The following is a 26,677-nucleotide window of genomic DNA, read 5'->3' as shown; positions in this document are numbered from 1 at the left end:
GACTACTTCACGAAATGGATTGAAGCTGAAGCTTTCCAACAAATAAACAGATTCGAGGTCGAAGGATTTGTTTGGAAAAACATCGTATGCAGGCATGGCGTCCCATACGAAATCGTAACCGACAATGGAGGACAGTTCATATCCCACGACTTCAAAAGTTTCTGCGATAAATGGAACATCCGCCTCACCTTCTCATCACCTCGGCGACCTCAAGGGAACGGACAGGCGGAGGCTGCCAACAAATCAGTTTTAGCAAACCTCAAGAAACGCCTAGGAGCCCAAAAGGAGCTTTGGTCGGAAAAACTACCCGAAGTACTATGGGCCTGCCGAACCACCCCACGAAAAGCTACAGAGGAAACTCCCTTCTCCTTAGCTTATGGGATGGAAGCTGTCGTCCCAGCAGAAACCACCGCAGGTAGCCTCAGACGGGAGCTCTGCACCTCAAATCCCGCAGCTAATAACCAGCTCCTGATGGATAGCCTCGACTTGATCGAGGAAAGACGAGACCAAGCCTTGCTTCGCATTCAAAATTATCAGCAAGCAATGGCACGACACTACAATTCCAAAGTAAGGCCCCGACAGTTCGCCGTAGGGGACCTAGTGCTTAGGAAAGTGTTCGAAGGAACAAAGGAACCGGGAGCTGGAAAGTTAGGAACCAACTGGGAAGGACCCTACCGAATTATCCACATAGTACGACCCGGAGTTTACAAACTCCAGAAGGTACGAACCGGGGTACCTGAAATCCGATCGTGGAATGCCACGAACCTCAAAAGATACTATCATTAGGTACCTAAAACCCCTGAACTACGTTTGGCTTGATCCCTTGACTGGGTACGTAGGCAACTCCGTCATGAGTGCAGCCCCAACCTCTTCTCACCAACCTCCTCACCTAAGCCAAAGGGGCAGGTGTTACCAAGAACACTTAGCCTAAAAATAGTTACTGTGTAAATAATCTGAATCATGTATTCTCTGATATCTGATATTAATAAAACGATTGATTCAGTTTCATAAACATCAAAGGTCTTAAAACCCTCCAAGAAAATTTAGGTCCCCCTAAATCGGGACCTAAGCTCAACAATCTCGAATACATTCAGGTCCCTGAAAACCTGAACCTAAGGTCTTAAAATCCTTAATACACCCAAAGGTCTTAAAATCCTTAATACACCCAAAGGTCTTAAAATCCTTAACATAAACTAAGGTCTTAAAATCCTTAACAATCAGCAAGGTCCTAAAATCCTTAACAATCAACCAGGTCCTAAAATCCTAATCAAAACCAAAAGGTCTTGAAACCCTTATCAAAATCGAAAGGTCTTAAAATCCTAAAGAATCAGGAAAATCCCGAAATTCCTCAATTCCATCCGTTAAACTTCAAAGGCCTCGAAGTCCTTCGAATTAACTCAGGTCCCTATGAATCTAAATCCAGGTTCCTACGAACCTGAACAACCAGGTCCCAGAACCTTTCGAATCGGACTCAGGTCCCCGAGCTAAAATCAAGAACTTCTCTTTAAGGTTATCACGACCGAATATCCATTAAGCTAAATGCTTATCATAAATTAAGACTAAAGGTCCTAATCCGACTCAACGATGACAGCACACAACTCATCTGAGATTCGCAATCACTATGATTAAATGAAACGAGGTTAAGTTCAAAAACTTAAAACAGAAATAATAGCCACGATTTAAACATAAGAAAGGGTTTAAAAGCCTCCCCAGGCTATTGAAATCCAGCAAGTGTTAAGGTTTAAAGGCCTCCTCAGGCACTAAGTCATAATGCATAACGAAACAAAGCCCTTAGGCCGAAGTCTTAAAAACACAAAACATAAAGCTAAAAGAGCCGTAGCTCTCAATCTTCCTTCTCTTCCTGAATCGGATCACCAGCACCGGCAGGAACTCCCTCATCGACCACATTGCCATCACCTCCTATTGCTGCCTCGACTGGAGCTAAGTCAGGAGCCATCAAACCCAAATTAGAGCCATACTCCCCAGAAAAGGATGGATTAAACATGTTAATCTCGAAAGTACCTGAACTCTCCGAGATCTGGGGAAGAGGAAGCTTGCTGACCGAGAAGTCAGAGACTTGAGCCTTCTCATACGCAGTTGTCGCTTCTGGTAATAAGGCCACCAATTGGTTGTACTCCTCTTCAACGCTTTGGATCTTGTTGTTCAGCATATCCTTCAAGAGGTCGGCATTAGCTTGGAGCTCCTGAGCGTACACCAAGGCGTTGACCTCATCTTTCTTCCTAGCAAACTTCTCCTTAACACAGACCAGGATCTTGCCGTAAGCTTCGGCGACTTCTTTCTTCCCTTCCCTGACAGCCAGCTTGACTTCAGCTTCCTTGTTCTTCTGGCTATCCTGGGATGAGGCAATGAGCTCACGTACTTGATGCTCAGCTATCTTTCGAGCAGCCTCCAAATCATTGATCCTCCTGCTCTTCACCTGGATATCGAGCTTTTGACTCTCGATCTCTCCTTGCTGAGCATCGGCCTTCGAGCCTAGCCTCGTCACTTCGGCTTCGAGTTCAGAAATTCGAACCCGGGCTTGGTCAAGATCGGCTTTGGCTGCCTTAACCATCTCGGTAACCTCAGCAAGTTCACCAGCATTGGGGGCAGCACACAGAGCATTCTCAAACCTGAGCTGGGCCCTGTTAACAGCCCCAGCCAACTGCAATAAATCCAAAAAAAATATATATCATCGTCTCCAAAGAATGTAAACAAAGAACAGATAGAGATCACGTACCTGACCCATACAGTGAGCAATATCGAGATACTCATCTCGGTTAGTCAGGTCCTTGAGCGCTGGAAGGGGACATCCCACGCTCTTCAGGTGCCTCATTATCGCAGCTAGGCCCCAAGAGTCGTCCAGGATCGACCCAGGCTTCGAATGGGTAAAGCTCCACCCAACAGTCCCTCCTCTAGAGGACGAGGAAGAAGAACGGGTGGGAGCTCCGCCCTGATCGGTCCTGGGCCTCTTGTGTCTCGACGGCTCGACCTCAGAGGTACCCTTCGGAGCCTGGTAGTCAGCCTCCGGCACCTGGACCTCAGGGAGAGGAGCAGCATCCTGAGCTACAACCTCAGTTGGAGTAGTCTCGACAACAGGTTTGGATCCTCCGTCGTCCAAAACTTCCTTCATTGAGATAAGGAACGATCCTCCTTGGTTCCTGTCGCTTCCACGAGAAGCACTGGCAGCTTTAGAGGGGTTACCCCTAGAACGGAATGATGGTCGCAGAGTCATGTCACCTGGCTGAGACTTTTCAGTTCCCGAAGCACTAGCACCAGTTGAGATCGATACAACTGAATCGCCTGCCGAAACTGGAACAATGGAAATCCTTAAGTTTAAAAACTTCAAAGCGATAAAATCATTAAAAAGGTTCGAACAAGAACTTACTCTCAAGGTTCTCAGCAGGAATGGGATCTTGGAAAGGGGCGTTGTAGGTATCTGGGAATCTGGCTGCACTTATTCGAGAAGTGGTGTAGGCTACCCAGGTACAGGGACTCTGCTGCAACTTGCGGTATAGAGCCCTGGTGAGCTTGGTAGAGAGCTTCGGAGGATCTTCAATTTCTGCAAGTAAATCAGAGCAAAAAGGTTACTCGGCCATAAATGAATAAAACGGAAAAGCATATCCCTAGAATTCCTAACCAGATGGATTAGTCCAAGTGACCCTAAGGTTCTGACCCACAGGAACCGTCGAAGGATCAACTTTAACGTAAAAATACTTCTTCCTCCAGTCATCATCACTACTAGAGAATCTGAAGATAACATGATTGGGACGACTAGGGAGGTAGTAGGTCCCGGTACCACCCTCCTTAGAGGCGCTTTCCTTCAGGGAAAAGAGGCTCATAAGTTCGGTAAGACCGACGCTAACCCCCTCCTCTTTGGACCTAGTGATAAAGCCGTTTATCACCCGGATAACCGAGGGACAGAGTTGGGAAAGGGCTAACTGATAATGATCTAGTAGATCAAGCAGTAGGGTCGGAAGAGGAAATCTCAAGTGAGACTTGGAGATGTACTTCTCATGGCAACAGAACCAACCCTCCGGAGCGGTCTCGGGGGTTTCGTCGGAATTACAGGCACGGCCAAGCTCCTTTTGGCCGAGAGCTTGAACCATGAGGTTAACCACGTCTTGATTTTTCAGCAACGAAGGCGAGTGAGGACTGCTCCCGCTAGAATCGTCTTTCTTCTTCCGTTTAGAAACTCTGGTCGCGATTGCCTCCCTGGCTGTCTTTTTCCCCTTCCTCATCTTGGCTCCGACTTCTTGCTTAACTTTCAGTAGTTTAGCTCCAGAAGCAGAGGGAGGCATCCCGGATTCCCCGGAACCTTCTTTCGGATGATCCATAGTATGGGAAGGTTAAGGAGAAAATCGATTGCAAGGTTTGGGAGAGAATTTGCAGAGAAAAGTAACGAGGAAGATAAAAAAATCGCAGTAAAATAAAGAGAGAGGAGAGAAGTTACCTTGAAAACCGAACGGAGGCGTGGAGAAAGTGGGAGGCTAGCAGTTAATGTTCACCGCTTTATATCCCATCACCTCTCGAGATTCGGAAAAGTCATTTCAAACCCTCTCCATCTGAACCGTAGATTCTGCCAAACGTAATAAAGACCGTTAGATCGAGTAAGCTGAATCTAAATAGGATAAGAACTAATCATTATCTTAACGAAAAGATAAGATCGATAGCTAGATTCTAGCTTCCGAGACAAAGGATTTTATTCGGAAGCTGGGGGCAACTGTTGGACCCGAATATGACCCTCAGGTGAGGTACCGATAAGCGTGAGCTAGCATGTGGGTTGCGATAAGCCCATCATAACAAAGGGAGCTGAAAGCCGAGCTGACGACTGGACCTGGGAGACATCATAGCAGAGGTCACGACAGAAAGTGAGCTAACACCTTAAGAGACTCGGTCAAGAGGAGCCTAAAGCGAGTTCCGTAATTGAAGCCGAATATCTCGGAGAACAGTTGAAGGGTTGCCAACGAAACCTAGACTATATAAAGACGGAGAAGATAAAATACAAGCCATCTCTTTTCCATATATCAACTTTTGTACTAGATTAAAAGCATCACGTATTCTTTAGTAATCATCTCAAGATACATTCCTTTGTATTCATCATCTTTCAACTCATCAATAAAATCATATTCATTCTTCAAGTTTATTTACGGGATTCAGCCCACGATTCTCATTCATCTCTCTTGACCTAACCTAAATCTAAGAAGTGAAACCTTGTCTCTCACAGTTTGCACCTACAGAAGTGTTCGCATTGCTTTGCGGGAAAACAACACAGGGTATCTTTCAAGTCTTCCGCACCTTCTAGGAAACCCGAGGTACTGGATTTGGTACACTCAGATGTGTGTGGTCCAATGAAGACAAGATCTCTTGGTGGCGCATCATATTATGTGACTTTTATTGATGATCATTCAAGGAAGTCGTGGGTATTTCCTATGAGGACGAAGGATCAGGTGCTGGGATATTTCAAGCACTTTGTGGCATTGGTTGAGAGACAAACGGGGAAGAAGCTGAAGTGTATCCGCAGTGATAATGATGAAGAGTATCTTGGACCATTTGATGCTTATTGCAAAGAGCATGGAATAAGGCATCAATTCACGCCACCTCATACTCCACAGTTAAATGCGTTGGCTGAAAGGATGAATCGAACGATTGTCGAGAGGATGAGATGTTTGATCTCACAGTCAGGCTTATCGATGACTCTCTGGGCAGAAGCTTTGAACACGGTGGTTCATGTGCTGAATTTGTCACCAAGTGCTCCATTGGATGGTGATGTTCCAGAGAGGGTTTGGACTGGTAAGGATGTTTCTTACAGTCACTTGAGGGTCTTTGGGTGTAAGGCATTTGTTCATATTCCCAAGGTTGATAGATCGAAGCTTGAGATGAAGTCGCGACAGTGTGTGTTCATCGGTTATGGTCATGATGAGTTCGGGTACAGATTTATGATCCCGTTGAGAGGAAGCTCGTAAGGAGCAGAGATGTTGTGTTTATGGAAGATCAAACGATTAAGGACATTGACAAGTCCAAAGACCCAACTCAGATTTTTGAGGGTTTGATCGATACAGAGGCTACTCCTTCTACATCGGTTCACGGTGAGGTTGAGGTTGAGGTTCAGGATAATGCACCCAGTTCAGGATAATGCACCCAGTGCAGATGCTCCCGCACATGAAGATGGTAGTGGTGATCATGGTGACGATCATGGTGAGACACCAGCTGCGGAGAACCAACCTACTATTGTTAGAAGATCCGAGAGAGGTCTTAAACCGTCGACAAGGTATGATCCTAGTGAGTATGTATTACTTACTGATGGAGGAGAGCCTGAAAGCTATGATGAAGCTTTGGAGGATGAACACAAGGATAAGTGGTTTGGAGCCATGGATGAGGAGATGGATTCTTTTGAGGAGAACCATACTTTTGAGTTGGTGGAATTGCCTAAGGGCAAGAAGGCTCTGCTTAATAAGTGGGTGTACAGAATTAAGCATGAGGATGATAATTTGCCACCTCGACACAAGGCTAGATTGGTTGTGAAAGGCTACAACCAAAAGAAGGGAATTGATTATGATGAAATCTTTTCTCCTGTTGTGAAGATGTCATCCATTCGGGTTGTACTTGGATTGGCAGCGAGCCTTGATCTAGAGGTTGAGCAAATGGATGTGAAGACTGCTTTCCTTCATGGTAATTTGGAATAAGAGATCTACATGGAACAACCGGAAGGCTATGTGCAAAAGGGTAAAAAAAAAATTTGGTTTGCCGCTTGAAGAAAAGCCTTTATGGATTGAAGCAAGCACCAAGGCAGTGGTACATGAAGTTCAAGTCTGTTATGGGGGAGCATGGTTATGCAGAGACTGATTCAGACCATTGTGTATTTGTGAAGGTGTTCAGCGAGGATGATTTTATCATCTTGTTGTTGTATGTCGATGATATGTTGATTGTGGGCAGGAACATGAACAGAATTAAGGAGCTGAAAGAGCAGCTAAGCATGTCCTTTGCCATAAAAGATATGGGTACAGTGAAACAAATTCTCGGTATGAGAATTATTCGAGATAGAGGTGAGAAGCTGATTCACTTATCTCAGGAGAAGTACATTGAAAAAGTACTTAAGCGGTTTCACATGGACAAGTCTAAAGTGTTGAGTACTCCTCTTGCTCCACACTTAAGACTGAGCAGTCAACAAAGTCCGAAGACATATGCGGAGAAGGAAGATATGATGGAGGTTCCATATGCTTCTGCAGTGGGTAGTTTGATGTATGCCATGGTCTGTACAAGACCGGATTTAGCCTACGCCGTTGGAGTTGTCAGCAGGTTTCTCTCCAATCCGGGAAGAGAACATTGGAATGCTGTGAAGTGGATTTTGAGATATCTCAGAGGGACTTCTGATTTGAAGATTACATTTGGAGGTAAGAAGTCATTGCTTGTCAGTTACACTGATTCTGACATGTCGGGAGATGCTGATTCTAGCAAATCTACTTCGGGTTACTTGGTAACATTTGCGGGTGGAGCTGTGGCATGGTAGTCAAGGTTACAAAAGTGTGTTGCACTATCTACCACTGAGGCAGAGTTCATTGCTGCAGTTGAAGCTTGTAAAGAGCTGTTGTGGATGAAGAACTTCTGTGAAGAGATCGGTTTCAAGCAAGAAAAGTATGTGTTGCTTTGTGATAGTCAAAGCGCTATTTGTCTCGGGAAGAATTCTACATTTCATTCGAAGTCAAAACACATTCAGAGGAGGTATCATTGGATACGTGATGTGGTTGCTTCTAAGGAAGTGGAACTTGCAAAAGTTCATGCGGATGATAATGGAGCTGATATGATGACAAAGTCCTTGCCGAGGGGGAAGCTTGAAGTATGCCGAGGGATAGCCGGAATGGCTGTCTCTTCCATCTAGTCGGAGGGGGAGTTTGTTGGGTCCCTCCTAGATGGAGAGGACCAATTGGGGTGAACTTAAGAAATCATTAATGTTCCCCCTTTGTCACTAGACACAATAATAGAGTTTTGACAAAAAGAAACAAGAGAGAGAAAGGAGAAAAAGAGAGAGAAGGAGAAAACTCGTAAGGTGATTTCAAGACTGGACTTGGAGGATCAAACGGATCCTGATCGAGCTGATATTTTGTGGGAAGCTTCTTCAGTCAGTGGGTTAGAGGTTCACCGAAGGGATTTGGATTTCAACGGTTGGATCTTCTATTGTCTGGGTTTTCTTGAACCTGGTCGCCATAGTTCTTCAGCAGAGCAGTCTTGGGTGTTTGGTAAATCCAACGGTCAGATCTTCTCTTATTGAGCTGAAATTTGGCAGAGGTATTGTCGACTTGTTTATCTTAGATTTGTACGGTTGGACTAGTTTCGCGAAGCCGTAATCTTTGTGAGCTGAGGTCGTTTGGTTGCTGCCGGTTTTGAAGCTTTGTGTTGCTGCTCTCTTGTTGTTGTTGTTTGTGTTGGAGATAGCTATTTGTAGCTAGACTCTCTGTTTTGTTCAGGCTGTTGAACAGGGAGGACGTGGTTGTACTCATACCATTTATATAGTGGATTTTTGAGTGGAATACGGTCCCGTGGTTTTTCCTTCTCACATCGAGGAGGTTTTCCACGTAAAAATTGTGTGTCTCATTTAGTTATCGCAACTTTGATATCTTGCCATCGTCGAAGTATTTTCTTCACAGGTTCGCACAAGGTCAGGGGAACACGACCATTAGTATTTCCGCTGCGCCGTGTGACTTTCCCCGACAGATTGTTGATCCGTCCCGATGTTTAAAAGTAACAAGAAGTCAAGCACATGATTATGGGACTTAACGTACGTCTCGGTGCTGGATTCACCGATAAAGAAAGAAGAAGAAAAAGTATAATAAGATTATGTCCTTATCTAATATTCAGCCTATACAATTATTTCCCCTGTTCAAAATTACGCTAGGCGTTAGTCGGGCGGTGAGTATGGGCCTAGCGAGTTAATAAAAAATTGGGGATTAAACGGGGATTAATCGGGGCCTAGTTTTTAAGCTTTTACGTGTATATATATGATAAATACTAGGTATGTAATGAAAGTTCAATAAGTTTCCTCGGCTCAGGTGGTAAGTGGCCTGTTTTGGATATCAATGAGCCCGAGTTCGAACCGATTTGTTGCGTATTTTGTTTATTTTCTTTATTTTTTAAAGGAGGGGCAAACTTGTAATTTCTGCATTGTCTCCTTTTCTCTGACCTACGTTTTCAGAAGTTCCAACAATGGCTGCCTCCACTTTGTTCCCCAGATTTTTCACTCAGTTTCATCATTTATTTAATCATTTTATCTTAAACTTTATAGATCTAAGTTGGATTCAAAATTTTATAAGATTTGTTGCATCAACCGAGTTGGATAAACGGCAAAACGCAGTCGTCCGCCTTGGAGCTCCGATTTGCTTCACCTCGCCACGGCAAAGCTCCGACCACCGCCGACGCGGCCGATTACTCGGTTAGGCGGCCGCGTTTTCGAACATGGATTATTTCTATGTTTTACTCCAAATCGGAAGCATTCCTCATCTCAGAAAATCTCATTATGTATTTTGATGAAAAGTAATGATCACGACTCATCATCTTCTTGTATTTTAAGGCCCATACTACTTGGCCCAAAAAAGCTCCAGAAATCTCAGAAAACACATCCGCTAATTCACACATCTCCACACGACACTACACAGACCTAATGAAGATTCTAGTTCCCTTAGCTGATAATGATGGGCTTTAGTGTGTGATACATGTAAGGTCTTCTGTTAGCTAAACCAATATATACGTGACCACTTTGTCTGTGACCGTCCTTCACGTTACCCGGTCTGCAACTTGACACTTGACAAACATTATGTGCATATCGTTATATGCTAAACCGATTTATGTAGTTTTGAACATTTGTGAGAAATTTCGAACCGATGTGTTTCCAATCCAACTTTTTTTTCTTGTTAAACAATTCCAGTCAGAGTTATACGCTAGAAAAATCAACAAACGTGGATTTCCCTTCATGATTTGAATGGAAATTAGCCCCTTAGCCATATTTTCTTTTCCATGCTACAATACAAAGACTGGACTTAGCTCTACTTTTTCCAAGTCAAGTTGCCTGGGTGACGTTATGTCACAGACGTAGCTCAAGTATTTATACCACCAAACTTCTCTCACACTTTTCTTCAACCTAAACAATTCTTCTTCAATACTTTTCATGACGACCATGTCTGAATCCCGTATGCGTTTGCATTTTCTCTCGCTAGTCTTGCTCTGTTGTGTCTCCCCTTCAAGCTCCTTCACTTTCAAATACGATTATAGTAGTTTTGTTGCTTGTGGCCCCCATCAGAGTCAAGCTCTCACTGAGTTCATGAACGAGTTTGATAGCAGCCACTGCAACCTCAGTGATCCCTTCAATGGAGTCTGGTGCGATAACTCGACCGGTGCAGTCACAAAGCTACGACTCAGCGACTGTCTCAGTGGAACTCTAAAGCCCAACAGTAGCCTTTTCAGGTTACATCATCTTCGTTTCCTTGTCCTCATTGATAACAACTTCATCTCATCTTCACTTCCTTCTGAATTTGGCAGTCTCAACAGGTTAGAGGTCTTAAATCTTTCCAATAATAGCTTCGTCAGCCATGTCCCTTCCTCGTTTAATAACCTAAGCTTTCTTTTACTTTTTGACCTTTCCCATAATGAGCTGACCGGTAGTTTCCCACTTGTACGGAATCTAACAAAGCTTTCGCTTTTAAAGATTTCTAATAATCACTTGTCAGGAGCTTTAAATCCCAGCTGTAGCCTCTTTGAATTGCCTCACCTCCGTTACCTTGATCTAGAGTACAACAATTTCAGTTCGTCATTCTCTTCTGAGTTTGGAAATCTCAACAGACTAGAGGTCTTGTCTCTTTCCTCCAATGACTTTTTTGGGCAAGTTCCTCCCACAGTTAGTAACCTGACCTCGTTAACCGAATTGTACCTTCACCACGACCAGCTCACTGGTAGTTTCCCACGTTTACAAAATCTAACCATGCTCTCTGTTCTCCATCTTAATGATAACCATTTCTCTGGAACCATTCCTTCTTCTCTAGTCAATATGCCTTTCTTATCAGATCTCGATCTGAGAGTAAACGATTTCACTGGATCTATTGGATTTCCTAACTCGTCTACCCCATCTAGGCTTGAGTACTTGTACCTTGGGCAGAACCATTTTGAAGGAAAAATCATTGAGCCTATCTCAAAGCTCACCAACCTCAAGATTCTTGAGCTTGCATTCCTTAACACAAGTTACCCAATTGATATAAGCTTCTCTTCCTCGCTAAAATCTTTGATGCACCTGGATCTTTCCGGTAATAGCATATCATCGGACAGTTTAGGTTCAAAGTCAGTCATCCCAACAAACTTGGAGATTTTGTTGCTACCAGGCTGCGGCATCATCGAGTTACCAAATATCTTAAAGAAACTTGAGAAGTTGGAGTTTATAGATTTCTCCGACAATAGAATCAAAGGGAAAATCCCGGAGTGGTTATGGAACCTTCCTCGTCTTACCTCTGTGTTTGTTCCAAATAATTCCATTACTGGTTTCAAAGGTCCAATGGACGTTTTGGTAAATTCATCGTTGAAGAATTTAGATATCGAGAAAAACTGCTTTGAAGGAGCAATTCCTATTCTGCCACTCTCTATCAACTTCTTCGAAGCATCATACAACAGATTCACAGGGAGCATACCTCTTTCAATTTGCAATTATAGGTCTCTGACGCTTTTGAAGCTATCTAACAACAACCTCACTGGTCCAATTCCTCAATGCTTGAGTAACTTGACTGCTGTGAGTCTTCGGAAGAACAACTTGGAAGGAAATATTCCTGAAGCCTTTTATACCGGTGCTTCTCTACAGACACTTGACGTTGGACACAATCTACTCACCGGGAAACTTCCAAGATCTCTTCTAAATTGCTCATCTCTGGAGCTTCTAGTTGTTGACCACAACAGAATCAAAGACACATTTCCTTTCTGGCTCAAGGCTTTACCGAATTTGCAAGTCCTTATCCTTAGTTCAAACAAGTTCTATGGCTCTATATCTCCTCCTGGTCGAGGTCCTCTCGGTTTTCCAGAGCTTCGCATATTTGAGATATCTGATAATAAGTTCACTGGAAGCTTGCCAACAAGTTACTTTGTCAACTGGAAAGCAACGTCCCTTACTATGAATGAAGATGGTGGTCTATATATGGAATACATAAAATTTACTTCCAGTAGACTGTACTATAACAGTTTAGAGGTTATAGATTTGCAATACAAAGGTCTACGAATGGAGCAAGAGAGGGTGCTTACCTCATACGCAGCTATTGATATTTCTGGGAATAGAATTGAAGGACAGATTCCTGAATCCATTGGTCTCTTGAAAGCTTTGATTGCATTCAACTTCTCAAACAACTTCTTCACAGGTCATATTCCTCTGTCTCTAGCCAATCTTAAGAAGCTCGAGTCACTAGACCTATCAAGAAACCAACTCTCAGGGACCATTCCTAGTGGACTTGGGACCCTCTCCTTCCTGGCGTACATAAATGTGTCTCACAACCATCTCAAGGGTGAAATACCACAAGGAACACAGATTACTGGTCAACCTAAATCTTCCTTTGAGGGGAACGCAGGCCTTTGTGGTCTTCCTCTCCAAGAAACTTGCTTTGGGACTATTGCGCCACCAACACGACAACCTTCAGAAGAAGATGAAGAAGTGTTGAACTGGAAAGGCGTGGCAATAGGGTATGGAGTTGGAGTGTTGTTTGGATTAGCAATAATGCAAGTCATTGCTTCATACAAACCAGAGTGGCTCGTCAAGATAATTGGTCCGAACAAGCGCAGAAATTGATAGGATCGTTTTCAGTTTGAGTATGATCCTTCAATGTATGTCAAGTGTTTTTATGTGATTCCTCTTGTATGGAAGCATCTATTTATGTTTGTTGTATGATTATCTGATGCTTTGTTTCTATAAAGTAAGAATGGTGAATGTTTTGTAGTCAATTTCATGTGCATCTCTTTTTTTTCTGCTGAGTAAAATGGCAAAAGCAAGGAAGATGGTGAAAGGTGTTCGTAGTGGGGTTAGTTATATTCAAATATTAGATCGATCACACTCCGATAAGAAGAAGCCAAGAAACGTCTAAGACCTAATGGGATATAGAGACAACTAATACAAAACTTTAAATTTCACACACAAACTATTAAAATGCGGTTAATTACTCATAATCGAAATTAATTTCGGTTTATTTTTCCACATATGCTGAAGTGTAAATTGGTTTGGTTTAGAATTAAACTAGTTTTATTTATCTTGATCAACCGAAATGTATCAAAACGAAGTCGTTTTGATACTAAAATTAAAACAATAAACTGATCCTTTAATGGAGTCTGGTGGGATGTTGAAACGCTATTACCATTGGGAAGGTATGAAGCGGGATGTTGCCATTTGGACTTTACAGTGTCAGACTTGCCAGATGGTTAAAGCAGAAAGACAATTACCAAGCGGGCTTTTACAAGAGTTACCATTACCCGAATGGAAGTGGGATATGGCGACAATGGATTTTGTTACTGGGCTACCAATAACAACTGAGAAGAAGAACGAGATTTGGGTGATTGTGGATAGATTCACCAAATCTGCACATTTACTAGCTATCAAAAAAACTGATGGAGCAGATCGTTTAGCGCAAAAGTACCTGGAAGTTGTGGTACGATTGCATGGAGTGCCAATAAGTATCGTATCAGACCCTGATCCAAAATTTACATCAGCATTCTGGCAGACATTTCAGAAGGCACTAGGTACAAAGGTACACCTTAGCACGGTCTATCATCCACAGACCGATGGACAGTCTGAGCGGACGATACAGACGCTTGAGGACATGCTAACACTACAGGAAATGTGAGTATTAATAGCTGCCGTTAAACGCTATGAGTTCGATATAATAGTGTTCCCTAAAACGCTCTGACAACGCCCGTTATAATAGGTCCGCCACTTTTGATAGCGGATATGTCGTATGCTATAGTTAAATAAACAACAATAGCGTTAATTTCTATGCAATTGTTAATTTTTATAATAATAAATTGATTTTATTTTTTAAAATGTAATATTTATTTCGAGTTTTTATAATAAAAATAATTAATCATATTATAACAACTAAATATATTTAAATGATTAAAACAAAAATTAAAAATTAAATTTTATTTATTAATTAAATTTTGTTTACAAATAAAATCAGTTTATACATTAACCAAAATATTAAACCAAAACCTAATTAACCAAACCTAAATAAACAAAAAAATTGAACCAAACCTAATAAACCAAAACCTAAAGCTCTAAGCTGCGGTCTCCCTTCCATCGCAGTTCCGTCGTCTCCTTCTTCCTGGCACTTTCTTCTCTTCTTCTTCTTCTTGTTTGGCTTCACCTACACCACCACCACTAGCTTTCTCTGCCATCTCCGACTTAAGCCTCTGTTCTCTTACATCATCTGAGATGTCACAGCTAAAGTTTTTGTACCTCTCTTTCTGGAAAGTCCAGCATTAGCATCAGACAAGGTCTGAAGAACCTCGGCTCGGGACTAACCCTTTAGCATGATACATAGAGGAGGTCCACACTTGCTGGTGTTATCGATGTCTGTTGTAGTAGATAAACCATTAAATTATGACCAACCTACAAGTAATGGAACTTGGATATTAATACTCTAAACTCGAAGATTAGAAGTAAATCATCAAAAAAGTTTAACAACATACCCGGCTGAGTAGAAACTCCCAAGAAGAACTTGTCAACAACTCCATAACAGGGCAAGACTGGTCATACTGAAGAAAAAAAGATGAAAGATCAGAGCAATCATTAATCACAACCAGAGTCGATCATTTCAATCATCTTCTCCACAATCTGAAAAATTTAATTTGTATTGAAATCAGCAACACCATTCAAAAATAGAGAGCCATCAACGTTCTCGCAAGTAGCTATGTCTTATAATCCCTCAAATCAAGAACTCAAAGCAATACATAGTACAATGAGACTGCAGAACCCTACCTCTCTCTGTGACCACCAAGACGTCGGCCAGAGATGTAGCGACCAGTCATGCCCTTAGCTATGTCTCCGTCATCTTGCTCTCTCGCCAACCACTAACTCGTCACACCACCAACTTTTAGTTATCACAGTACCATTTTCGCAGATCTGGAAACAAACAAAAACAAAACTAAAAATAGATGAGTAGAAGAGACGAAAAAAATAACATTAAATCTTACCATCGGTGATTGATATCTTTGTTTTTCATTGATGGAGATGAAAAGAAGCAGATTAGAAGAGAAGAGAGAAGATGAAGAGATGAAGTCTCGAATTTTTTTAGCCAAAGAGATGAAGTCTCGATAGAGGAGAGAAGGAAGAAAAAAGATTAAAAACAATTAATTAAAATAGATTAAGTTCAGCCTTTAGATCGACACTGATCAACGATCAGGATTAAATATGATTGATCCCCTTTTTTCTAAATGAACCAATCAGAAGAAAATGATTGTGGACCTTTAGATTCGATTTAATGAGTGGTTAAGATTGTGATCCACGCACTTATTTTTAATTGGCTCATATTTGCTAACATTATTTATGTATTAACTAATTAGATTTTTTCCTTTGTTTTTGTAGTTTTTGTTTCTTGCTCTATGGTTTAGTTTAAAATTTTGGAAGTTACAATATAAAAATGATTTGTAATTTAAGCTTTAGGATTAAAAATATATATACTTTAACTTAAAAATTAAAAGATACACACCTTTGTGAAATGAACCAATAGGAAAAATAATATGATTTGTGGTTTATGGTTATGGGTTTGATATTAAAATGTATATGTTCATAATATAGAGTTGTAGAGTTAAGGATTTGAGTATGAATGTTAAAATTATTAAGTATATATTTTAAGTATGGATATATGGTTTGAAGTATGTATATATAAGGTTTAGAGTTTGAGGTTATACTTATGGTTTTATATTCAAGTTTGGAAAAGTATACATCTTGAATTTAAATTATTAAAGTTTTAGTGTTAGTGTTTAGATTTATAAACATGATTTGAGTTTTAGAGTATATTTGGAGTTTAAGTTTAAAATTTATAATATAAATTTGAAAAACTTAGATTTATGACTTTGTATGTAGAGTTTAAGTTTGAGGTTTGGGGTTTAGGGTGTAGATTTAAGATTTAGTGTTTGAGGTTTAGATTTAAATTTGAGATAGATTTTTAAAATGATTAAGTTTAAGTTTTTGATTGAAATGAATAGATTGAAATTTTAAATTTATGTTCAGGGATTTAAACCCTATAATTATATATAAATCTAAATACGGTTTTGCCTGCCACTGCCCTAAATGTCTTGATGATTCATCAATCTCCGAAATACTCAATTTCGCATTATTTTATTCGTTGTTCCTTGGTTTTGTAATGGTTTTTTCGTTTTGATATTTAAAAACCTTAGTTCTCCTTGAGCTTAATTAATCCATATCCATAAACGAAGATTCAATATATATTTAAAGAGATAATCATGCACGCATTCTAAACTTTGTCACAAAACAAAATATAAAGTTTCCCAGGCATATAATACTTAAAGAACGTCTAGAAAGTTTTGAGGTTATGGATCCATATGGAATTTCAACGTCATTGGCTTTCTTTCTGTTCAGTCAAATCACGTTTACATCATCCTCGTCTCCCTGGACACACACACACACATCCTCCTTGTCTCCCTGAAAGATTAAACTTTAAAGAATCAGTCAGCTTGATTCCCCAATGTCGTTCTGCAACAGAAGAAGAAAATAAAACAAAAAGATGTATTACCTTATTGCTAGAAGAGGTTCCAGAAGAAAGCCTTCTTCCAGCTTTCAAACCACCACCATAATCACTTCGTTCATCATATCTGCGGTTCTCCATGTAGTCTACATCTCTGTAATAATAGAAGATATAAAGCCACAGTTTAAAGCATGGAGAAACCATCAAATTACTGAGTGAAGGAGAAGGCATACCTTCCCTTCTCAAAGACTTAAAATTATATAGAGCATAGAGATGAAACAAGCACATGGAAAAAGCCAAACTTTAACCCAAAACAGGGCAAAAAGATAAACTTTAGCCAAGAATAGAGCAAGACAGAGACTTTGGTGTTTCTAAGACTTGGAAATGTATTAAATTATCAAACTGAGATATGGAAGATGAGAGAACAAACCATGATCATTGTCTTCCGGCCAGACTTAGAAACTAGCAAGCTGTCTCCCGAGAGGATGAATTGGTGAAGTTGAAACGCTCCAGGAACTGTTGCTTCTCTCTAACCAACGGAGGTGACGGCAGATTTGATGGTGAGGCGAGGAAGTGAGGAGTGACGGCGGCGAGGGGGAGGAGGATTCGACGGTATAAAGTTCGGCGAGACCTGTGTAGACCCAGAAAAAAATAGTCAAGACAAATCGAAACCCAAACCTAAAAACCCCCAAATCAAAACCCTAAGAAAGAATTAAAAAGAGAAAGTGAACGACGAAGATTGGAGGTTTGTCAGGTGGAAGCCATTAAAAAATTGACCGGCAAACACGACGGAGGAGAGATGGAGCTGAAGAGAGGATGAGTTCGAGAGAGAGAGTGGAGAAAAGACTCCAGTTTATGATTATGAGAAACAATACAAAGCCGTTTAGGTGAATCTGACAAGTGTTTTGGTGGCAAAATATTTATTTTTTCCAAGTGTTGGAGTCTACGCCTAGCAAATTAATATGGCAAAAAAAAATATTTTCCCACAGTAACAAATATAGCGTTTTAAATTAACAAACGCTATAGAAAAAGTAAGTGTTGGTATACAATAGCAGAACTGTCATAAACGCTATAATTTGATGCTATTAATACTCATATTTCATGTAATGTAAGAGCCTGTGTACTTGATTGGGAAGGAAAATGGGGCCAGTTTCTACCATTGGCAGAGTTTGCCTACAACAATAGCTATCATTCGAGCATTGGAATGTCTCCATATGAGGCTCTATATGGGAGACCATGTCGAACTCCACTATGTTGGACATAAGTGGAGGAGAGACGAGATTTAGAGCCGGACATGGTTAAGGAAACCATAGAGCAGGTGGAATTGATCAAGTCTAGACTGAAAGAGGCTCATGATCGGCACAAGAACTATGCTGACCAGAGGAGAAAAGCTTTGGAGTTTGAAGTAGTAGATGAAGTATACTTCAAAATGAGAACCTACCGAGTACCGCAAGTTGAAAAATTTGAAGCCAAGATTTTTAGGACCGTATCGCATCATTGAGAGGATTGGAGCAGTAGCATATCGACTTGAGTTACCGCATGAGTTATCGGATATCCACAATGTGTTTCATGTGTCAGTTCTAAGAAAATTTGTTCGGGAACCAGAGTTGATTTTACAGCAACCACCATGTTAGTCGCAATTTAACAGCTCAAAGCAAACCAGTTAAAGTTTCAGAGATTAAAGACATGGATGTCCAAGGGAAAGTGACCATGATGATCCGTGTGAGCTGGGAAAGAGATGGAATATGTGAGGAGACTTGGGAGCCAGAGTCACAGATGAGATCATTTTACCCAGAGTTGTTTTCGAGTGTTGAGGTACCAGCGGAGGTTGACGTGAATTCGGGGGCGAATTCTTGTTTAGTGGGGGAGAGTTGTCATATCCCGGGCCCGAGCCCAATTTTTAATGACAAGGCCCGCAATGATTTGGCCCATGTAGAGAAAACCCTAGGGTTTTCCCCTTCCTCTTCTATAAAAAGGAGGCCGCCCTTAGGTATTTCTCCACAAAGTCAAAACACAGCGAAGCCCTACCCATTTGGAGAGAGAGCAGCCGCCGGCCACCTAACCTCCACCGGAGCCACCACGAGTCACCGGAGCACCGCCGGCGACCGTGTAATCTCACCGGAGAGGAGATCTCGCCGTGTTTCGATCCCTTATCGTCGTTTTCTTGACTATTTTTCTTCTAGATCCAGCAACTAGTGAGGGTAAGGAAACCGTAAACACTCTCTTTTAGATCTCTCCTATCTCTTTCTTCTTCTTGATCTCTGATCTAGGGTTTGGGTGGAAACCAACCCTTGTTCTTGTAGATCTGGTTAGTAAGGACCCGTAGAACTCAGATCTACATCAACTCTCATCTCATCTCGCAGATCTAATAAAACTAAACTTTTATATGATTGCAGATGAAATTGAAGATAACTTGATTACACAGGCACAAAGCGTAATCCACACAGTGATACATAACAAATATAATATGCAATTTATGTGAACAATATGCAATTTTTTTCTCATGGGTTTGCTTAATTTAGAGAAATATGCAATTTTGCTAAAGAAATCAAGTTCAAAAAAATCAATTTATATGAACAATAGGAATCGAAGGAGAAGAGAGTAGTTACCGATCTAGAGTTGGGAGTGGGTTTCAGAAACGGAACTTGATCGGAGACGATGGGTTTCAGAAGTTGAAGCGGTGGAGATTACGCTTCAGCGGAAGTTTCAGAAGTTGAGAGGCAGTGGAGATCGGAGGCGATTTGATCAACGAAGGAGAAGATGAAAATGGAAAAAAAAACTTTAAGGTCCTTAACCAAACGACAACGTTTAAAATACAAAAAAAAACATTAATGGGTTAAACGGATTTTCAGTTTATTTTAGCGAAAACCCATTTAATAAATGGGTCTTAAGAGGGTTACCCATTTAAAACCCGACTAGTTAAATGAGTCTAAATGGGCATTTTTTTTTTTCAGAACCCTTTAAAAACTTGCGAACCTAAACCCATCTTAACATCCCTACAATAGGGTATGGACCTGGAGTGTTGCTTGGATTGGCAATAGCACAAGTTATTGCTTCGTACAAACCGGAGTGGCTTGTCAAGATAATTGGTCGGAACAAGTTCATAATCCGTTAGGAATGTTTTCAGTTTTGAGTATGATCCTTCAGTGTATGTCAAGTGGTTGATGTTTTTTGTATGATTATCTGATACGTTGTACTATTTCTTTTCGTATAAAGTAAGAATAGTGAATGTTTTGCAATCATTTTCGTATGCATCTCTGTTTTTTTTTCTACTAAGTAAAATGGCAGAAGCAAGAATGGTGACGAAAGAAGATCTTTCAGGTTTCTACGTGTTAACCACCACAGAACAAATACAAGTTTTCTTTTTGGCTCAAGTCCTTACAAAATTTTGCAAGTCTTTCTGTCCAAACAAATTCTATGGCTCTATATCTCCTCCTTGTCAGGGTACTTTGGGGTTTCCTAAGCTGTTGATACTTGAGATATCTGATAATGAGTACGATGGAAGCTTGCCATCAACTTATTTTATAAATTGGAAAGCATCATCACTTACAATGAATGACGATGGGGGTTTATATATGAATTACACTAACAGTGTCTACACCCAATATGATTTATGTATGTGGAATACTAGAGATTTTCATTAAATAGGCATATTTATGGAGGCACACATGTGTCTTTACTTTCTACGCCGCCAAAACAAACTTGAAGGACAGATTCCTGAAACCATTGAAGGAGTAGTGGTTACACTCAACTTGTCGAACAACATTTTCACAGGCCATATTCCCCTGTCTTTCGCCAAGCTTGAGTCACTAGAGCTTGCAAGTTGCAACCAACTGCCAGGGACTATTTGTCAAGGATTATTCCAGTTTTGAGTTTGAGCTTTATGTGCTTTTCAAGTAGCTGATCTTCCATTGAAGCATTTCTTTGTGTTTTTTTTTTGCATATCTTTAAACTGTTTCAGTTTGAGTCTGAAATTTCCTTGAAGTTGTGGTCTTGTATTAAAGCATTACCATACGATCTGTTATAATATAATACTTTGTTTAATTTCGTCTTCTATCAAATAAGTAGAGTGAATTTTCTATCACCATGAGCACAAAGATCTAATATAATGTTTTCCCCCTAATAAGAAAATTTAGGAGATTGAAGGAAACAGCAAAAACCCAACATTCGATTCAAGATTACAAAAAAAAACATGTGATCACCAAGAGCACAAAGACCAAGCCTATATATAAGTAAACCCCAACATCATGGATTTACTCATGTTTGAGACTCTCTTATTTTTTTTGAGCAAATCTTAGAGACTCTTATTATTCTTGTATTTAAGGCCCATACTACTCAGTCCACAAAACTTCCAGGAATCTCGAAAACACCATAGGAGAAAGAAGAATCACAAAAGATGTACTGCGTTAAATTCACCATTATAAGGAAGACAAGAAGTTTGAAGGAGGTATGCGTTATCGGTTTAGCACAAAATAGAAGAAAGCTTAATGGAGGTTGGGATATAGTTATAAAAGGATATAATTTATTTTGAATTCTATAGAAAGGTCACACTTGATGTAAAAAATAACTTTTTCTTTTGAATTAAATTTAAGATCCCTTAAATTTAACATTTAATTAAAAAAAAAATAAAAAAATATATATATATATACTGCGTAAATCCACACCACATTACACACGTAGGATCTTCTGTTAGCTATACGCCATAATGGCTAAGTTTGAAAATATGTGAGAAAATTTCAAACTGATGACTTTCCTCAGCTCTATCTTTTTCCAAGTAAAGTTGTGTGGTTAACATAGCTCCAGTTGAAACCTACATATCATTATTTATTCAGCTAACCTTCTCTCTCACTTTTCTTAAACCAAAATAATTCTTCTTTAATACTTTTCATAAAGACAATGTTTGAATCCCGTTTGCGTTTGAACTTTCTCTCGCTAATCTTGCTCGGTTGCGTCTCCCCTTCAAGCTTCTTCAATTTAAACACAGATGATAATAGCTATGTTGCTTGTCCTCCCCATCAGACTCAAGCTCTGACTGAGTTCATGAACGAGTTTGATAGCAGCCACTGCAACCTCAGTGATCCCTTTAATGGAGTCTGGTGCGATAACTCGACCGGTGCGATCACAATGCTCCAACTCAGTGCCTGTCTCAGTGGAACGCTAAAGCCCAATAGTAGCCTCTTCAGATTACATCATCTTCGTCACCTTGACCTCAATCAAAACAACTTCATCTCATCTTCACTTCCTTCAGAATTTGGTAATCTCAACAGGTTAGAGGTCTTAACTCTTTCCAATAATCGCTTTGTAGGCCAAGTTCCTTCCTCATTTAATAACCTAAGCCTTCTTTCCATTTTAAACCTTTCCCAAAATACGCTCACCGGTAGTTTCCCACCTATACGGAACCTTGTAAAGCTCTCGGTTTTAGACCTTTCTAATAATCACTTCTCAGGAACTTTAAATTCCAACAGTAGCCTGTTTAAGTTGCACCACCTCCGTCACCTTGATCTAGGTTCCAACAACTTGAGTTCCTCAATTCCTTATGAATTTGGAAATCTCAACAAATTAGAGGTCTTGTCTCTTCTCTTTAATGACTTTTTCGGGAAAGTTCCTCCCACAATTAGTAACCTAACCTCGTTAAAGGAATTGTACCTTCACCACAACCAACTCACTGGTAGTTTCCCACTTGTTCAAAATCTAACAATGCTCTCAGTTATTGATATCAATCATAATCTCTTCTCTGGAACCATTCCTTCTTCACTCTTCACCATGCCTTCCTTATCACGTCTTGATATGAGGGTAAACAATCTCACGGCCGGTTCTATTGAAGTTTATAACTCCTCTACCCCATCTAGGCTTGAGTACCTGTACCTTGGGCATAACAATTTTAAAGGAAAAGTCATAGGGCCTATCTCAACGTTCAACAACCTCAAGGTTCTTGAACTTTCATACCTTAACACAAGCTATCCAGTTGACTTAAGCCTCTTCTCTCTCAAATCTTTGCAGCGCCTTGATCTTTCGGGTAACATTATATATCCGGCCAGTTTAGATACAAATTCAAAAATCCCAACAAACTTGGAGATGTTGTTGTTACAAGGTTGCGGCATCAACGAGTTCCCAAATATCTTAAAGAAGCTTGAGAAGTTGGAGTTTATAGCATTGAACAGCAATAGAATCAAAGGGGAAATACCGGAGTGGTTATGAAACCTTCCTCGTCTTACCTCAGTGATTGTCACAAATAATTCGATTACTGGTTTTGGTAAATTCATCGGTGAAGATTTTAGTTATGGGGAAAAACTGCTTTGAAGGAGCAATTCCTATTCTGCCAGTCTCTATCAACATCTTTGATGCGTCAGGCAATAGATTCACAGGGAGCATACCTCTTTCAGTCTGCAACTATAGATCTCTCACGCAATTGATGCTAGGTTAGAACAACCTCACTGGTCCAATTCCTCAATGCTTGAGTAACTTGACGGCTGTGAGTCTTCGGAAGAACAACTTGGAAGGAAATATTCCTGAAGCCTTTTATACCGGTGCTTCTCTACAGACACTTGACGTTGGACACAATCTACTCACCGGGAAACTTCCAAGATCTCTTCTAAATTGCTCATCTCTGGAGCTTCTAGTTGTTGACCACAACATGATTGAAGACACATTTCCTTTCTGGCTCAAGGCTTTACCGAATTTGCAAGTCCTTATCCTCAGTTCAAACAAGTTATATGGTTCTATATCTCCTCCTGATCAAGGTCCTCTCGGGTTTTCGGAGCTACGAATATTTGAGATATCTGATAATAAGTTTACTGGAAGCTTACCACCAATGTATTTTGTCAATTGGAAAGCAGCTTCACTTACGATGAATGAGGATGGTGGTCTATATATGGTACAAGAAGAATTTGATCATGGGATGTTACACACTACCACTATAGAGACTATAGATTTGCGATACAAAGGTCTATCAATGGAGCAAGAGAGGATCCTTAATTCCTACGCAACCATTGATTTTTCTGGGAATAGAATTGAAGGACAGATTCCTGAATCTATTGGTCTTTTAAAAGAATTGATTGCACTCCACTTTTTAGACAACGTCTTCACAGGTCATATTCCTCTGTCTCTAGCCAATCTTAAGAAGCTCGAGTCACTAGACCTATCAAGCAACCAACTCTCTTGGACAATTCCTAGTGGACTTGGGACCCTCTCCTTTCTGGCGTACATAAATGTGTCTCACAACCAACTCAAGGGTGAAATACCACAAGGAACACAGATTATGGGGCAACCTAAATCTTCATTTGAAGGGAATGCAGGCCTTTGTGGTCTTCCTCTCCAGGAAACTTGTTTTTTTTTTTATAAAGGAGAGAGCTTAATTGTTTTTTTAGTTTTGGAATATTAACTAAATTAATTGTTTGGTTAATATTAATTATGACTAGGTAAGGAAACCGTGCGATATCGCACGAAAATTCATTTTATAAAAATAAATTTGCCACATTTTATATAATTATTTTTGAGAAAATACATATGTTACAAAATCATTGTACGTTATATATTTTTTTTTAAATTATAAGTTAATTGTAATAAAATTTCAAATATGTCAGTACCAATTAGTAAAGGCGCACACATTAAAATATCTATGTATTTTTAATTATTATCCTGAACTAATTTTATTAAAAAACATATGCCAATTTGTAGAAATTACTTTTATATAAAACATCTTTTTTCATGAACTTAAAAATGTATAATATAAGTAAAATGAGAAATAACCACAAACCATATCAACAAAAAATATTCTAAATGAAAAATACGTGATCCACAAACCATAGAAATGTAGATTACAAATGTTACTTTATTTTATCCCCAGATTTTGATTATGATCTATTTTTCTACAAATATTAAGATTTTTCATGTATTGTATACATTTACAAATTTCATAAACAAAGTTTATTCAAAAAAAATCCAATGGCCATTCAAAGCAATTTACTTTCTTTTCTTTTTTTTTTTGTCAACATCAATTCACGCTTTTCATGCATCTACATTCCAAACAAACAATATGTATATAACTAAATGAGTTCCAAAAACTTATATGGAACACTCTTTTTTTTTTTTGCTAAAATGTAAATATCATAGATGAAAGAAGTTCTTACAAAGCAAGATCTAAAATTTGAACCATCTTGGCAAAAAGAAATAAAAAACAAGATGGATCATGGACAACACACTTAGAAACTTATCTTAACCACTTGGCCATAAGCAAACTGAAGGCCTTTCTAACCCTGTTAGCCGAAATAATGTTTCTCATCTACTTATCAATGCCACTGAAGACTAGAGCTGCTGGGAGAGATATCTGATTATGCCTTAGGTTGTTCCTTTGTTTCCAAAGGTGGAAGATAACAAGTTGTACAGCCAGTTTCCTAAGAAGCTTTAGACTTTTAGACAGTGGCTCTCGTATCCAAGACAGGAGCTCCTGCCAGTTTGTGAACATTGTGAATGTTGTTGAAGACGGGTTACATCTAAGAAGCACCTCTGTCCAGACGTCGTGGCTGTAATCGCAAGACAGCATCAGATGGTCTCTTGTTTCATCAAACCTGGAGCAGAACGCACAGGTAGGAGAGACCGGAAGTCCCCAAGCTGCGAGACGCGCCATTGTTGGAAGTATGTCATAGTTCGCTATCCACATCGTGAAAGTGAGCTTCGGTACCGCCCCCTTGAACCAGACCACGTCCACCCAATCTTTTGTCAGCTGCCTCGGCCTCAGAACATCCCATGTGGTGGCAGAGCTGAAAACAGTCAAAGAATGATCACCAGCAATCCATTAACAAGCATCAATTGTATCATGAGATAAAGGCAAAGAAAGAGTAGTGAGATGAGAATGAAGGTCAACTTCCTGTTGTGATCTTGGGTGAGGCAGGGACCATGTGGAATCTCTAATCACATCAGCCACCACCGCATTTACCCTGATACGGAGGGCTCTCGGACCATTGAAACCAATATAGTTGATTAACTGACCCAAAGGTGTCCATGGGTCGAACCAAAAGCTCGCGGATTGGCCGTTCCCCAACTTAGTTCTACAGAAGCGAAGAGCGAGTGGTCTGAGATCCAGGAGCTTTCTCCAGGCCCATGAATCATTTGTACTCGGTAGTAAGGACCAGAAAGATTTATCTTGTAAGTGAATGTTCCTGTGCCAGTCTGCCCACAGCGACTCAGAGTTGGACAGCAGTATCCAAATGAATTTAAGACATAGCACTTGGTTCCAGACCGAGAGGTTCCGAAGTCCGAGACCTCCTTCTTCTTTTGGAAGGCATACAGTAGACCATGCCACCTTAGCGATTCCTCTCTTATCAATGTTCTCGGACCATAAGAACTTTGCACTAAGCGACTCAATACTCTTGATGCAACCTTTTGGTAGAATGAAAGCGGAGATCCAGAAACTAACAGTTCCAAAAATTACAGACTTTAATAACTGCAATCTGCCAGCGAATGATAGCAGCTTGGCGGACCAGGATTGGAATCTGGCATGTATCTTAGTCATCAGCGGCTCATACTCTGAAATCTTAAGCTTACGACTCATAAGAGGAAGTCCAAGATACCTAATAGGGAGCTTACCAGAAGAGAATCCATAGCTCACAATAGCTTCGGATTCTCTTTGGTCTACACCCGAGGTGAAGAGTTCAGTCTTTGTCGTGTTCGTGTGTAATCCGGACCAAGACGCAAAGTCATCAAGACATTCAGAGATCCCATGCAAGCTGTTACTTGTTCCATCAAAAAAGACCATTACGTCATCTGCGAACATCAGATGTGAGATTTTAAGCTGTTCCGTTTTTGGGTGGTAGCCAATACTACCAGATTCGAAGCGCGAGTAGAGCAGGCGGGACAGACTTTCCATGGCTAGGACAAATAGATAAGGCGACAGCGGGTCACCTTGACGGATCCCTTTAGTACTCTGGAAGAAACCCCCTGTTGCCCCATTAACCGAGATGAAGAAGGAA

At 40.4% G+C, this 26,677-nt stretch overlaps 2 protein-coding genes, 1 long non-coding RNA gene and 1 pseudogene across 3 annotated transcripts; 3 read left to right on the top strand and 1 right to left on the bottom strand.

Annotated features, from left to right (window-relative positions):
• Positions 1 to 1,654: 1,654 nt before the first annotated feature.
• LOC106427632 lies at positions 1,655 to 3,581 on the bottom strand. Its single transcript, XM_048754963.1, has 4 exons — positions 3,386 to 3,581; positions 2,738 to 3,309; positions 2,023 to 2,662; positions 1,655 to 1,941 (listed from the first exon to the last, which is right to left on the bottom strand). Exons 2-4 carry the CDS (start codon positions 3,230 to 3,232, stop codon positions 1,844 to 1,846), a joined length of 1,233 nt encoding a protein of 410 aa, XP_048610920.1. The 5' UTR covers positions 3,233 to 3,309; positions 3,386 to 3,581; the 3' UTR covers positions 1,655 to 1,843.
• A 5,126-nt stretch (positions 3,582 to 8,707) lies between these two features.
• LOC125574963 (receptor like protein 24-like) lies at positions 8,708 to 12,954 on the top strand. Its single transcript, XM_048754962.1, has one exon. It carries the CDS (start codon positions 10,157 to 10,159, stop codon positions 12,800 to 12,802), a length of 2,646 nt encoding a protein of 881 aa, XP_048610919.1. The 5' UTR covers positions 8,708 to 10,156; the 3' UTR covers positions 12,803 to 12,954.
• Positions 12,955 to 17,139: 4,185 nt separating this feature from the next.
• Positions 17,140 to 19,257, top strand: LOC125585606. The gene is made up of 2 exons (XR_007322587.1): positions 17,140 to 18,910; positions 19,106 to 19,257. It is a non-coding gene; the product is annotated as an uncharacterized LOC125585606 (long non-coding RNA).
• Positions 19,258 to 20,409: 1,152 nt separating this feature from the next.
• On the top strand, positions 20,410 to 24,192 carry LOC106427633 (annotated as a pseudogene).
• Positions 24,193 to 26,677: the final 2,485 nt, after the last annotated feature.

This window comes from Brassica napus, chromosome C4 (assembly GCF_020379485.1).
Source record: "Brassica napus cultivar Da-Ae chromosome C4, Da-Ae, whole genome shotgun sequence".
Taxonomy (NCBI): Eukaryota; Viridiplantae; Streptophyta; class Magnoliopsida; order Brassicales; family Brassicaceae; genus Brassica; species Brassica napus.
The sequence above is the reverse complement of the archived record's forward strand: the minus strand, read 5'-3'. Positions and strand labels throughout refer to the sequence as shown.